Source organism: Echinops telfairi, unplaced genomic scaffold, assembly GCF_000313985.2.
Source record: "Echinops telfairi isolate 266 unplaced genomic scaffold, ASM31398v2 ScPeMD7_7;HRSCAF=31, whole genome shotgun sequence".
Taxonomy (NCBI): Eukaryota; Metazoa; Chordata; class Mammalia; order Afrosoricida; family Tenrecidae; genus Echinops; species Echinops telfairi.
The window spans coordinates 10,830,163-10,845,784 of NW_022103904.1; the positions used below are offsets into that span (position 1 = coordinate 10,830,163).

The 15,622-nt window shown below is 44.6% G+C and overlaps 1 protein-coding gene across 1 annotated transcript in view; it reads right to left on the reverse strand.

The window, feature by feature from the left end:
* The window catches only part of EGFR (epidermal growth factor receptor), a 213,125-nt gene that overhangs the window by 57,103 nt on the left and 140,400 nt on the right, over window positions 1-15,622 (reverse strand). Inside the window, exons 4-10 of the mRNA XM_013005999.2 lie at window positions 14,135-14,269; window positions 9,411-9,479; window positions 8,348-8,466; window positions 6,575-6,716; window positions 4,457-4,573; window positions 1,115-1,241; window positions 934-1,011 (exon numbers count right to left, since the gene is read on the reverse strand). Of these exons, the coding sequence (XP_012861453.2) occupies window positions 934-1,011; window positions 1,115-1,241; window positions 4,457-4,573; window positions 6,575-6,716; window positions 8,348-8,466; window positions 9,411-9,479; window positions 14,135-14,269 (787 nt within the window). The remainder of the gene's footprint in view (window positions 1-933; window positions 1,012-1,114; window positions 1,242-4,456; window positions 4,574-6,574; window positions 6,717-8,347; window positions 8,467-9,410; window positions 9,480-14,134; window positions 14,270-15,622) is intronic.

Here is a 15,622-nt window from a genome sequence, read left to right on the forward strand (position 1 = left end):
AGTCTAACCCACCCAAGGCCATCCCTACTGTGCTGAGGTCCTGAGGCCTTTACTGGGCTCCACACTTGACGACACCTAACAGGTGCCTGTTCCCCAGTATAGCTGCCATTCATGGCACTGTCATTACATACATAGAGTGGTCCATGCTGTCTTCATTTCAAACCAATCTTCAAAAGTACCACAGCGGGACACTAATGTTTCTCGGCATGTCCTCCATCGAGGTCTATATAGTTCTAAAGGCAGTGTGTCCACCTCTCTAATGGTCTCAAACAATTCTACATTCTTTGATGTCGACATACAACATGCCAGATTGACTGTTTGGGCACCGCTTATGCTCCTCTTGAGTGCTCTTTAAGTTTGGGGAGCCAAAGAAGCCTGGCGGCGGCAGTGGTGATAGTGGTGGTAACAATGGTGGTGGTGGGGAGGGGGTCAGTTCACTGGTGTACAGTGGGGAGGGTCACAGAGCCACCTTTGCTGCACTTGAAGAATGAGCAGGTGCACACCAATTCATGGTGTCTTTTTCCTTGCTTTTTCTCACCAACGCAGTTTCCCGTCTTTTTAAAATTTCTTCTTAAAAAGCTCCCATGGCTGTCCTGTGTCCTTCAAGAGAAGTCTATCAAGATGAACTCTTTGGAATCCAAAAGAAACAGCTGCCTAACCTGGAATTTAATTGGCCCATCAGAGCCCCTCCAAGGCCACTGCTTTTACAGGACATTTTGTTTTTTGAAGGCACCGTATTGAGACTAGGGTAAGTTGTATTACTGAGAAAACTTGTTTGCACCCATCCAGTGACAGTTGAGACGTGTTTAAGCACACTGTACTGGGGTACAAGCCCGTGCAAGAATGAACTGGTGCCCTCGGAGCACGGGCCTTTGACATACGGTGCCTCGTAAAACGCTGACTTCCCCTTATGTTCATCTCATAGGAGAATACGAACCTGTTATTTCCTTGACAGTTTTTAGAATGTCCAGTTCCTTCGGATCTAGAGGTGGCGTGCGTGTGTAGGAGTCACTGAAACAATAACAGAATGATTATTGATTAACTGTCAGCATCGGTGAAAGAAACAGATCGTGATGACTTTCTCTTCATACTGGTAACTGTATCTGTTACTCACCCCTTAAATGCTACTGGCAGAATATGAAGATCTCCACTGATAGTCGTGCAATTTTTGAAGTGCTTAATATTTGTAGCATTTATGGAAAGCGTGTCTTTAAACTCACCAATTCCAATTCCATTACACACTGTTAAGATAAGAGAGATATTTATTCCACTCACGTTGGCTGAATAACTAGGTTGGCCACCAACGTCTGCCTAGAGCCGTCTTAGAAGAAAGGATGGGGGACTCATTTAAGGAAAACATCCAGTGGGAACCCTCGGGAACGTAGTTCTGCAAGACACACGTGGCGCCACCACCAGTTGAAGGTGGCTCAGCAGGAACTGGTTTTAGGACTGAAGACCAGCAGGGGAGGCTCTCTCCACCACGGTATAAATAATGTCTTCCTCCTCTCATCGGCCACCACGGGGTGAGAGAAGGGCATGCGGTCCCTGCCTCCTGCTGGTCTCACGTGAAAGCAGGGCAGTTAGTGTTGCTTGTGTTCAAGCAGCTCTAACCAGAGACCCCCTCGATCCCACACTCTCTGCCTTTGCATCGCCTCACACTGGTTCTGCAGGGTTATCTTCTGTTTCAAAACACCACTGTGCACATAGGTTTTAAAAATGAAAAGTGTCTAGGGAAGGTTAGATAACATGTTGAACATAATTAGTCTGAATCACTTGTACAGCCGAGGAATGTTGACATGTTGTCATAGATGTATATTTACCACAACAGTAAGAAAAGGGGCGATGCGTTCACCGAAGAGAAGGTTGAACACACAGAAGATGAATGATAGGGGAACAATCATCAGAAATCCCTGTACCTATATCGAATGATCTTGGGACTTTGCTTGTTATTCCCTATGGCTTTATCATACCAGAGATTTAAGTGGAAATTCTTTTTTTAATTGACTGCCATGAACCTTTCTTGTGTCATTAAAATTATTCTCAGATATGATTTTAATGGCTTTCCAGTGGTACATTTTTTCAAATGGTATAATAACGTTTATCGGGTGGGTGGCTGCTCCTCCCCCCCCCACACCCCCCATGTTTCCTTACATTTTATTACCACATCTGTCTGTCAGAATGTCCCTTTGCATACATGCATTCCAAGGCTATTTATTAAATCATTTCCACTCCTGAATCCCCACCCCAGATCCCATCTCCATCATGAAGCTTCTCCCTCTCTCTCAAGCTCTCCCTCTTTGGAATGTAAATAGCAAATTTTTTTGCTACCATAATATCTATCATTCTTTATGGAAGCACGATCTTTCGAGTCTGATTGTACTTGAAAGCTGCTTTTCAGCCTTTTCCTTTAGAGCTGTCCCCACCCCACACCTTCCTGCAGAGGCAATCACCCCTCTTCTCCACCACCACCCTCACTGCTGACTCTCTTTCAGGAGTCCCTTGATATTGACCTTGTCCTTGCAGTCAATTTGGGATCTCCACATGCCTGCCTCCTGCCAGCTCAGCCGCAGCCTCAGTTCTTGTCTGGAGCAGTGAGTGGCCCTAATGAGGTCTGCCTTAAACTTCTCACTCAAACCTTCTAGAGTGTTACACCCATCTAACAACTGGTTGTGAAATCCAGTCTTTAGAACTGTTTAGAATTCAAAGAACCTGACTGCCAAACCAGAGTCAGGTAGTTAAAAGAAAGTAAAAAGGGGGTGGGGAAAGCTTTTTAAAAAAATAACAAATCTTGAATTTATTTGAAGCAGTTGTTTCAAAAACTTTTAAGCTACAGCAGTCACAGAAAAAAACCCGGGAATAGTCAGAAACAATAAAAGGGGAAGGCTTTTTGGATATGATAAAATAGTTGTGGACACGTGGAAGTGTTCGTGAGAACCCATGGGAGTGTGTAACACAAAGAGTAAACCTTCAAATAAATAATGGACTCCAGTTAGTCATAAGCTATCAATAATGGTTCATCGCATATGACAAATGGACTACACCAAACTGTAAAGTCAAACCCATTGCTTTCCAGCAGACTCTCAGAGCAAGAAGTGAGTCGTAGCAACATTGTGCAGGCTGTAGAGGTGCACATGAGAACTTTCTTCTTCCTGCTCCACTTTTCTGTAAATCTAACCTAACACTGCTCTGAAATATAAAGTCTTTCAGAGCAAAGCAAAAAAACCAAAAACCTCAAACCGATGTCATAAAACATTGTACAAAAACAAAGCCAAAACTTGGAGAGAGAGGAGATCTGAGAAACTCTTCTTAATTGAAGAAGATTACAGAGGCAAGATCTCTCTATGAGGCCCATGACACTTCATGGAATTTAAGAAAGAAAAGCCATTACCAATGATTCACTGGGAAAGTAGAACGACAGTGAAACAGAATAGTAGGAAACTTTTGAATCAACAAGGAGTCCCCGTGGCACAGCTGGGTAAACACTGAACTACAGACGCAAGAGTCAGGGGTTCAAACCTACCAGCCACTCATGGGAGAAAGATGAGGTTATCTGCCTCAATAAAAGGCGTATAGCCTCAGAAACACTCTGTGGGTCACTCTGAGTCAGATTCGACTTGACGGCCGTGGGTGGGGTTTTATTAAATCGATGTTAACTGAGTATGAGATGGTCTTTGATACAGAAGACTTTGTGTTTTTAAGAAATATATGTTGTCATCTGTTAAGGACTGAAACGTTTTAGTAACTACTAATAGTAAGACAGTTTAGTTTGGTTAAAAAAAACACATAGGCCAATCCAGGACGGATGAGCCCTATAGGACCAGTGGTGTGAGTGGCAAAACAGGGAGGGTAAAGGGAGAATGGGTAGGAAAGAGGGAACCGATTACATGGAACTGTGTGTGACCTCCTCCCTGGGGGACAGACAACCGAAAAGTGGATGAAGGGAGACGTCGGACAGGGCAAGATATGACAAAATACCCATTTATAAACTATCAAGGGCTCATGTGGGAGGGGGGAGTGGGGAGGGAGGGGAAAAATGAGGACCTAATGTCGGGGGTTTAAATGGAGAGAAAATGTTTTGAGAAACGATGTACAAATGCGTTTTACACAATTGATGTGTGTATGGATTGGGATAACAGTTGTATGAGCCCCTAATAAAATGTTAAAAAAGAAAAAACAAACAAACAAAAAAACCCACATAGGCCAAAAGACGTATACGTACATATATTGATCAAAATATGGAGAAAGTTAAACCATATGGCAGTTTTTTAAATAAAAGATAAACAGGAGGAAATGGACACTGAGGCTATTCTAAGGACAGCCCATGGGATCAAGAAAAGAACACGTAACTGAGTCTGCAGAACGAGTTTATTCAACCCTAAGTGTGCTGAAGGGCCTTTGGGGGACAGGGTGAAAGGAGGCAACTCGACTTCCAAGGAAAACGAAGATCAGTTTCTACCTTTAGGACACAGCCCCTCACACTTTTTACACTTGTGCACGCCATCCTCGTCCACCTCGTAGCTGTCAGCACTGCAGAAACGGACACAGGACCCGTGGTCTGTCACCACATAGTTATCTGGGGAGGAGACATGAAAGGCAGGTGGTGAAAGCAGAGCCAGGTGTCCCTGGACCTCACACACATGTTCACACGTCCCACGTATAAAGGGGCTGATGAAAGGCGCCTGTAATCCTCTGGCTGGAAGACAAAAGGAGGGAAGGTGGCAAACAGAGAAGGAATCAAGTTCAAGAGGCTAAGCACTCTAGACTATCCTATGGGGAAATCGAGATGTCTCCTCAGAGGCACAGAATTGCAGCGTTAGGGAGAAAACACTCTGCGTGCTCATGGATTGAAAGGCCCTCTTGGAAGCTCACCTCTTCCCTCTCCTTACCCCATCCCCATATCTGTTTTATTGCAGCACCTACAGTTAAAGCTTAAGTGTGCATTTATTGATTTATTTTTTAAGGTTTATTTTTATAAAAGATCATATTATTGGGCACTCTTACAGGTCTTAAAACATCATACATCAATTGTATCAACCAGATTTGTACATATGTTGCCATCATCAACATTTTCTAAACATTTACTTTCTTTTTTGACCTTTTGGGGTGTTAGCTCCAATTTTTTCCCTCCCTCCCTCCTTCCTACCCTCGTGACCCCTTGATAAATTATAAATTACTATTATTTTCATATCTTTCGCTGACCACTCTCTCCATTCCCGTTTTCTGTTGTGTCACCCCCCCACCCCGAGAAGGGTGTGTGTGTGTGTGTGTGTGTGTGTGTGTGTGGTTATGTGTCGATCATTACCTCCTCTCTTCTCCCCACCTTCCCCCAACCTTCCTGGTATCATTACTCCCATTCCAGTGTGTCATGAGCTCTTATCTCATCTGTACCTGTGTACGTGCTCTGGTCTAGTGTTTATTAAAAAAGCATGTGACTCTGAACAAAGACCACTCTTCCCCTGACCACTGTTCTCCTGTGGTTGGGGGGACATTTCAGTCTGTGGTAGACACCTCGTGTCTCCTCAGGGGTGCCTTTCTGATCTGGAAATGGTTTATTAGTGGAGTCCTGGAAGGATCAAGGGGCTCTCCTTCTTCTTGCCTCCTTTACCCTTAGAGAAAAACGTATGTGTCTAAACTGCTGCTTTATTTTTAGGAATGTGTCCCAGGTTTGAATTCAGTAACTAGCCTCTCGGTAACATTGCTGGACATTTGGAATCTTTTGTGAATTGTCTGCTTTTGTTTCCCTTCAAAGAACATTCTTACTTTGCTCTCTATTGGGCTGTTAGTGGGTTTTGAAGTTCTCTTTGGATGCATCTCAAAGATCATATCTCTGTTCGATACCGTGGCAGAAGCTTTATCCCCGTTCCCTATTACCTTTCACTGGCTTGTTATTGTGTTTAATTTATTTTTGTACCAGATTAAATCTGGCACACAAATCTGGTAGGATCAATCTTCCTATCAGAATTGTTCTTTAAAATTTTGTTTCTTAACTAATCACACCTCATGCACCTCAAGGCTGGTTCTAAATCCTTTAGTTAACCAACTATTCACTTTCCAATTCATGTCACCATTTCCCCCAATCCCACAGCCTACTAGAACGCAAAATCACCCTAAAAACCCAATCCCAAGCAAAACCAGAATTTAAAGCACTGAAGAAATCAGGGAGGGTTTCTGACATATGCTATAATCCAGTGTTCTGTTCTATAAAGGCTTGATAACAACAAAGAGAAATGGACCAGTGGACCATGATTTGCTGTCAATTGGAAAATGGAATACTCTGGGTCCCTGGAACAGGCTTTCAGGGGTCCAGAGGGATCCCTGGTGTGCAGGCTGGTCTCCACACCACGAGATCCCACCTGGGCCTCACTCACCCTGTGAGTGGGCAGTGCTGGTCTCAGCGAGCAGTGCTTCTTGCTGTACAGCCATCACTGTGTTCTTCAGACAATGCCCTGACCCTTCCCCACAGCACGAGATAGCACCTACTTTCCCATTTGACCACAAGGCAAACACACCAACAACCTTCCACGTGAGAGGCTCAGAGACAGTGCTATTGCAGGGTTCATCACATGTAACTCACGTGGGCACTTTTTCACACAAGTGGCGCCAAAGCTGTATTTCCCCTCTGGATTAACGTCCATCTGGTAGGTGGTGGGGTTGTAGAGCATTAATGGCGGACAGGTGTCCTTGCATGTGGCTTCGTCTCGAAACCTGCGGCAGATCTGTCACAGAAGGGACGGCAAGCCAGGGAGGTCAGACTCATTACCGGAAATGGCTGCAGCATAGAGCAATAGCAATTAGATAGCTATCACCATTGTTGAGTCCTTCTGGGAACTCGTGCGACAGAGCTTAATGCTCAGGTGTCCACGAGAGTGGAAAATTGAGGCAAGTGCTTTCAGTAGAGTCAGAAATAATCTGTCTCTTGAAAGTATGCCGTATCTTTTTCACATGTCATGTGTCCAAGTAACTAATACACACATGCACATAAGGTGCATAGGAGACTGATTCGTGAGGATGTTGCACTGTTTGGGAAAATGTGTAATGTGTGTGTTGTGCAAAAATAGGGTACCCATTTTTAGGTCAAATACTGTCCTATCTCTGATATTATATGATTATTATCTTAGATAAAACTTATCTCTTCTTTATTAATTTCCAAAATTTTGAGGAAATCCACACATTACAATAATACTCAGGGAGCAAAAGTCCTTTTAAAGCTCAATTATATTGGACTTTTGTTATTGTATGAACTACAAAAACTATCATTCAAAGAGGTCTGCCAAATACATGAGGTCTTCAAGCATCTTGTGGAAACAGAAGTGAAAGATCAAGTACTTTTCACGGAGCTTTTGGAAGCACCTCATGGTACTTTGGTTACTCGGTGTCACACGCAAGGTCTTTGGCTGAGAGTTGTACATCAGAATCAGCCCTAGGATGTTGGTCTCAGGACTTAGAAGCTTCCTGTGGTCCGAGTCATACTGATCTAATAGGTTAAAGCTTAAGGGGGGGCGTCTCCTTTTATGGAGAGGGGGGTCCCAACCACACTTGGGGAATATCCCATGATCTTGACACTGGCTCCAGGATGCATATCTACTATAGCTGCTATTTCCTGGATTTGTAAGCTGCCCCCCATCTCAGGGACACCTATGGGAGGCGCCCACAGACCAATATGGAACAGCTCAAGTTTTACGTTAAAGCTTTCTGGACCGACAGGGACAAAGTGTGTACTTCTAGACCTCATACGAAGATGCGGCTGAGGAATATTTTGTAAGGTGGTAGAAAGAAGGGAGGGATTAGGGGCACATAATTTCAATGTAGTCGCAGCCATGCCATGGCAATCTCTGTGGCTCTGCTTTGGTCTCCGTGTGTGGAGATTAGATTTGGGCTGTTACAGACTCAATTTCTGGATCCGTGATCAGAAGTAGGTGAAACACTAAATGTCATGACAATTCTAATGATGGTGGTAGTGATGGCAACAATAAATATAATGCCTACACATATGTGTTTAGTGCTCTTTCTAGGTCCAGGTGCTGGCCATCGACATCACACAGATCACATTAAATAAAAAAAGAAGATACTTTGCAACGCCCAATGGTCAGATTTGGAAATTGAGGCACAGAGAGGTTACAAAATTTGCCCAAGGTTACCCAGTAAGTGACAGAGGCAAGATAATCAAGTATACTTTGTCACCTGGCAAAGGGCAAGGAATATCCCCACCTGTGTGTTTGGAGGCTAAACATTACGTTTCTCCCAAAGGCAGTCTATGTAATCTTGGGCAGAGAGACCTTCCATGGTCCTTTTGCTTGGGGAGGCAGTGTGGAGTGACAACCCGGGCAGGGAAACAGTGCGTGCTCACCAGGCAGTCGCTCTCCCGGGGACCCGTGCAGCCGGCGGCACACTGGTTGTGGCAGCAATCACTGGGGGACTTGCCTCGACAGCGTCCCGAACACTGCTGGGCACAGATGGTTTTGGTCACTGAAAACGGAGCAGAGGTGACCCATGAGCTGAAGAGCAACTGGCAGAAGGAGGGATCGTTTCGCAGGGAGGTGGCAGAGCACTTGCAAACCGTCCATGAAGAGATGGGAAAGGGATGGATCGAGTGATCCTGCCACTTCATTTTCTCAACCAGATCAAATCTAATCACTGTCCTTCCTTTGTTCTAATTAGTTTGTCCTCACTTGGGAGAACTAGATCAAGGCTAGCTCTTTAGACTGGCTAGATAATGAGACCCCTAGTTGGAACTGAGTGTCTGGGGGCAAGTCTGAAAATACCACACAAATAACAAAGCCTCTGCCAGGAATTGGTGCTGACAGGGACTTAACAATCACGTTTCCATTAAACTTCACGGCAGGCAGCCCACACGTACGTGTCCCTGCATTCCGTGGCCACTGAGAACCTGGAGCTAGAAACTCACAAATACAAGCTAACCTTTCTATCCTAACTCAGGTAGGATTGCCTCAGAAAAACCCTTCTGCTAACTACTATTTATGCTTCTCTATCAGTGAGAACCAAAGCAAGGGAGGGGAAGGGGAGGCTAAGAGAGAAAGAAAGAAGGGGAAAAAACCAAGAAACCCACACAGCCGGGGAGGCTAAGAGAGAAAGAAAGAAGGGGAAAAAACCAAGAAACCCACACAGCTGAATGACTCATGGAGACATAGACAGATCTCTCGTTCGCAGGAAAATCTCCTGAGCGTACTGTCTGCTAGGAGAGCTAGCTGGCTTTCACTGACTGATGCCAGCCTGAGGCGACAGGAATAGCTCACCCTGGATGAAGCGCATGCAGGGAGATCTGCAGGGCTGTCACTCACATAACGGCGGACATCTGGTCTTAGAGTGCTCTCGGGAGACTTCAAAGGAGGACACATGCAATCACCAACGTAAAAAGGAGAGGGACACAGGACGCGCTCCCCCCGACTTACATTTCTGGCAGTTCTCCTCTCCTGCACCCCAGCAACTTCCATTGGGACAGTTTGGATCACACTTTTGGCCTGAGTGGAAAAGAAAGCATTAAATTCTCTCTCTGGGAAAGGGAAGCAGCGAAGAAACACTGACGCCCCACCCCCTCCCCTCCACCCAACTGCTTGTACAAATCGACCTTCAAAAGCCAGGAGTGGTTTTCAAAATTCGCATTCCACGTGTGTCTGTTTGGCTGCTTTGTTGGTTGGTTGGATGCAAGATGGTTAAAAAGGTAGCCAGGAGGGGAAAATAAAATGATGAGACATGAACTTTTATTTACACGTCAGCTGTAGAGACCCAGGCAGAGAGACGGTGATGTCACTGGTAACATACCTGGGGTTTAAGTTTTGTGTAATCCAAACCCACTGGCATCTAATCCATTCTGACTCACAGCAACCCTTCGGGCTTCTGAGGCTTTAATCTCTCTGGGAGCACAGTCTTATCTTTCTTCTGCAGGGCGGTCTGGAGGCTCAAACTGTCTGAGTCCCTGCACCATGCTTAACCCACTCTGCCACCAAGGTTCCTTCAACTTCGCTCATTGTCCACGGTTCCCCGCAGTAATAATGCTCAGGGTGCTGGCCCGGTTGGGTCTTTGATGCACAATCACTTTGTTCTTGCTACGTCTGGTCTGAGTGACTGGGGGAACCAGTCATTCTGGAGCGGTTGGGTCAAGCGCACCGTCTTTGTCAGTGTGAACTCCTGAACTCCATGGCAGAGAGAGGCCGCGGATTGTCTCTCCCAGGGGGACACCCTGATGGTGTGTACACTTTCATTGATTACATAAAACCTCGGCTATGCATGTGTCAGCTGGAAATCTGCTTGAAAATTACCGCATCGATCCAATTTTTTGATCCCTTACAAAAATCAGAGTCCCCCAATTTGGCTAGCTCACAGTCCTCTTGTATTTGTTATAGAGAAAGCAGTCTTCTAGATATCTATTACTGTAAAGACACGGTAGGGTTAACTGCCATCCAGAAATCTCCCCAAGATGGAGGGGAGAATTTAGATTTCAAACAGAAGAGCTGACAATTTGCCAAGTGAGTGTGAAGCCTGCACGGCTGCTCATCTGTGGGGATGAATTTTGCAATCACCACAATGCTTGGTGCTCCTGGGCCCCTGGAAGACCTGGAAGGGGGACAGCAAGTGGACGACCTGACTCTATTGTGCAGAGGGGTGTGGCAAGGGAGAAAGGGCCAGAACTGGAGCGGGAGAGACATAGAGGGGGGAAAGCAATAGACGAAGGGGGGGCCGTGGTACACGCGGGGCTTCAAAAAGTTCATGGAAAAATGGAATGAAAAGCTCATGGAGATTTTCTACAAACTAGCTGAAGTCCCCTTAGACATAAAAATGTTACAAGGGATTGTCTTTGTATAGTGAAATGGGTTATTTTTACCTTGTATCCTACGCACCTCTGTATTTTCCAACTTTCTACTATATATGTATATATATATATAAAATCGATTTATAAATAAAAAAATATTTAAACAGCATTTTTATATAACAGGGGTAAACATTTGCCAACTAATAAATTCAAGTTCTGTCTCTAATTCTATTATAAACTGCCTCTGACTTCTCCAAATAGGCGCACTCTAGTGACACTGCATATTAAGCACAGAATCGCTAACTCTGAGATTGGCAGTTCAAACCTATCTGCTATTCTGCGGGAGAAAGATGAAGCGTTTACTCCAGTAAAGCCATACAAATATATGCATATATAAGAATTGGTGTCACATTATATGTTCTAGTACAACCTTGCCCAAACCAAACAAAACCTAATAAAACACCGTGACTCTTCTTCTATGTCTTTAGTTCTCTTTCTACCTAACAATTTTAAAAGATCTCTTAATTTTAGATGTATAATTTGTTTCCCTGTTTTTATAAACAAGGCTGCAATAGTCTTTTAAAAACTATTTTCCTACTTCCCTTGTGACTCCAAATGCTCTATTTTTTCTTTCCTTATTATCCCTAGAGGTAAAATTCATAGATATTTAAAGGCTTCAACACATATTGCCAAAACGTATAGGTCCACAAGCAGGACTTGAGAGTAGCCATTTCTGGTAACCCCTGCAGATCTAGATGTCTGCATATCAAAAGGAATCGCCGGTGAAGGCAGAAATGATGTTCCCTAATCTTATCCTTTTAATTACAAAAAGAAATGACATTTTACTTTATTTTTGGAGCATCTTACTGCGCATATCTGTGTGGTCTGCTTATCTTCTGACTCATTTTTGGGGGAGGTTCATGTTTTTCCTAGGATTTCAAAGACTATATAAACAAGGATATTAAACCTTTTCATGGCAATTTGATATTACACAATATTTTTCTGTTATTACATTTTTCTTCAAAAGTTTTTAAAACGTAACATCAGACTTTGTTTTCTTCAACTGTGGTTGTAAATATTGATCTTTATGTATCCTGTAGCCCTTAAATATATTAAATATTTTAATTTATTATGCTTGGGAATTTATACTGGTGTTATGAAATATGTAATTAATTTACTTTCTTTTCAAGTAAATCTATGCATACTGCCTTAAAACCCCCAATTACACCAATTATCAAGTCCTACTGTAGCACATAGTGTAATCTCCATGGATCTTGGCTCCTGTGCCCTTAAAACAATTAAATGATCTCATAAGATTTTTGGACAGGGTTTTAAGAAGTATTGTAGAGCCTGTCTAAAAGGCTGTAGGCAAGGGAGCGATATTTCATTTTCTACAAGGAGGGTGATCTGCTTTGGAACTTACCACTGTGAGGGAAGGGATGAAGAAAATACTAGCTATGTCAGGTGGACAGTGGTTTTGTACTTTCCATTATGATTCCCTTAAAAAAATTCCTGCATGGGTTTGTCACTTGTATTCTCTCACTAATTGTTTAATCACTCCAGGAGGATTTATTGCACAATGCATTCTTCCCTTATGTCTGCACAGAGACTCTTCTTGAAGTATGGTTGCTGCAGTGAGGCTGATCAGCTTGCCTGTTATTCCACTAGTAACACAGTGTTTTGAATTTCATAGTGTTGTACTTCTGAATCTTGTTTATTGTGTGAACTTGTCCATCCTTCTTCTCCAACCTTTTCTTGGAGGGTTGTTTTCCAGGGTCTGGCAGTGTGGAGAGTAGAGGAGCCGATGTGGGTGGCCTGATCCGATTCAGGCCTCTGGCTGGGAAGGAAGCCCTGAGCTCAGGCACCAAGTGCCTCTCAAGTAGATTCTAAGCCAGGCAACCCCCAGAAGTTTAAGAGCCGACAAGGCCCGGAGTGGCAAAGTAAAACGAGGCTCCACGGGGTTTTCAAAAGGAACGCATTTTCGGAAGCAGACTGCCAGCCTTTTCTCTGGGCGCTTCTTGTTCCCTCAAACCACCACACCAATCAGGGGAGCAAGTGAGGGTAGTAACCAATGGCACCTTTAGATTCGATTCACGGTAAATTCCCATAATGCTCAGGGCTTTACCACAGATGTCATTTTTGGAGGGTCTTGCTTTGTTATAAAAGGGAACAATTTCTTGCATATTATGCTTACCCCCCAAAAGTGAACAATTTAGCCATCTCAGTATACATCATAGAGTTGGGGAAATCTACTTTGATCTGATGGATAATGTAAAATCAAACCATTTAACATATAGCTTTCCGTTTCTTGCAAACAGTGAGTGTGGATACCTGGCACATTCTGGGAACCTGGCGGAATAAAGTAGCTATAAAACAAAGAGGTTCTAGTTGATAATTTTGAAGATCCGTGTTTGCGTCAAAATCTTTGAGACCCAAACCAAAAACAAACGCCAAATATGCACCCACTGCAGAGTTATAGACAAACCTGGAAAGAGGAAATGGTGATTATTTTTGACACCGTGGTGTGGAAAGACCCCAGACACACAGGGATTGGTAGTAAATGTAAGGCACACAAAGCTGGCAGTGGGACGAGTGCTTCGACCTTAACCTACTGCCTGGGAGCCAGGCCCCCGTGAGGTGCCTTAGTGCTGAAGAAAGCAGGGAGGGGGTCGTCCCGCTCAGGGAAACAGGACAAACTCCCTTGCTGCCCCGCATCTCACTTGCTGGAGGCTCTGAGAGAGAGTGCCAGCGCCTGTCCCCAGGAGGACAGAGTTCAGCCCCAGGTTTCCAGAAGGCTTCGGGGGCATTATGGGACTTGGCAGCAAGCAAGAAGCAGACCAGAGTCTGGCCACCCTCCACAAGAAAGGCTGGGAAAGAGCCTCAGGCCAGGAATGACAAGTGAGCCCTGCACCAGGCCCCCTGCAACGGGCTCCTTCCAACAGACACACAAGGACTCGGTGGCCCCACACAAAAATAGGCTTTTATCTCCATCTTATATAAACACTCTTCAAGGAGGCAAATCATTTATTTACTACGTAGACTAACAGGTCCTTGAGTGGTGCAAGCAACTACCAAGCTTGGCAGCTAACCGAGAGCTCAAAGGTTCAGGCTCACTCAGAGTTACCTGAGAAGAAAGGGCCGGATGGTCCGGCTACTTCTGAACAGTACGCCATTGAAAACCCTACGGAGCACCCTGCTCCTCTGACCCAGCGTGGCCATGAGTCATGGACAACGTGAACAGGCTAGTGCCACTTAACACAGATATTTCCACATACTTCTCTCACGACTACGCACTCCTCACATTCTACGGCTGAAGTCCCTTCCCAGGCACTGGGGACAGAGAGGGAGAGCTCGTGGAATACTTACAGTTGTCCAGACTGTTCTGGAGGTCCATCGACATGTTGCTCATAAAATGACTGTCCACAATGTCTCGCCACTGGACGGTCCCCACGTGGCAGAGGACGGGGTTATTGCTGAATCTCACAGCACCGTTCAGAATCTCTGCACAAGAAAGGAATCGCCGTGAGGACAGGACGTAACCCAGGCTTCCCATTGCCTTGCATGCGCGTGCCAGTGGCTTCTCCCCTGTCACGAGGAGCTGGGCCGGCGTGGCCCAGGCCACAGAGAGGAGGGAAAAGACTTGAGAGCCAGTTCAAAAGGAGGTGGGAGAGGACAGGGCGCCCAGTCACAATGATCTACAGCTAGCCCCTTCCAGGGGACAAACACAAAAAGTGGGTAAAGGCAGACAGTGGTTGGTGTAAGATATGAAAAAACATAGATAAATTATCAAGGGCTCATGAGGGAGGTTGGGGGAGAGGGGAAATGAGCTGATACCAGGGGCTCAAGTAGAAAAAAATGCTTTAAAATGATGATGGCAACATAGGTACAAATGTACTTGACACATGGATGAATGTATGGATGGTGATAAGAGCTGTATGAGCCCCCAATAAAATGATTTATATATATATGTATATTCGAGGATAAGCCGACCCGAATATTAGCCAAGGGACCTAATTTTATCATGAAAACTGCATTTAAAATGTGCTGAAAGGCTCGCCTTGTATTTGAGTGTATAACTATATATAACTATATATGTATAACTATATAGAACTATAACTATATATAAAACTATACACACACACACACACACACATATAAAACATTATATACACACACACATGCACACAGAACACTGTATTAGGAGCTTCTACAGATATTATTATAATCCATTATTTCAAGCACAATTTCTGCCCACAATTTCAATATATTTTCTTTTCTTCTTGAACTCCTTGATATCAGCTTCCCTTTATCCCCTCCCTCCCCCATCTTGCCACCCTCCTGAACCCTCAGTATATTATGTATTATTATTATTTATTATTTTTGCCTTAACTGACACCATCCTGTGTATCCATTGTCCTTAAATTCTGATGATTGTTCCCTTCGCGTGGGGTTATACAGCCATCACAGCCATCTGTCCTCCCGCCTCCCCCACCCCTTCCTAGACCCTCAGAGACCAACACTGCTCTTCCTGTGTCTGAGGGGACACTGTGTCTTGAATTCCGTGCATCGAAGAATCTTTTCATACCCATGTACGTGCGCAGGACGAGCAGGATGAGTGAGGTAGAACTAGGGCCATAGTAGTGGGAGGACAGCTGGCTGCTTCATCAGCGCTGCACTGCACCCTGGATGTTCCCCTCGGACTGTGCACAAATGCTACCTTCATAAATATCTTAATGGTGGCTTATTCTTACACCAGCGTGACTTTAGTTTCAGACCTCATGGGTGACCAAGGGGGTTAGTTCCTCCAGCCTCTCTCTGACCAGTAAGTCTGGCTTCTTGCAATTTTGGGTTCTC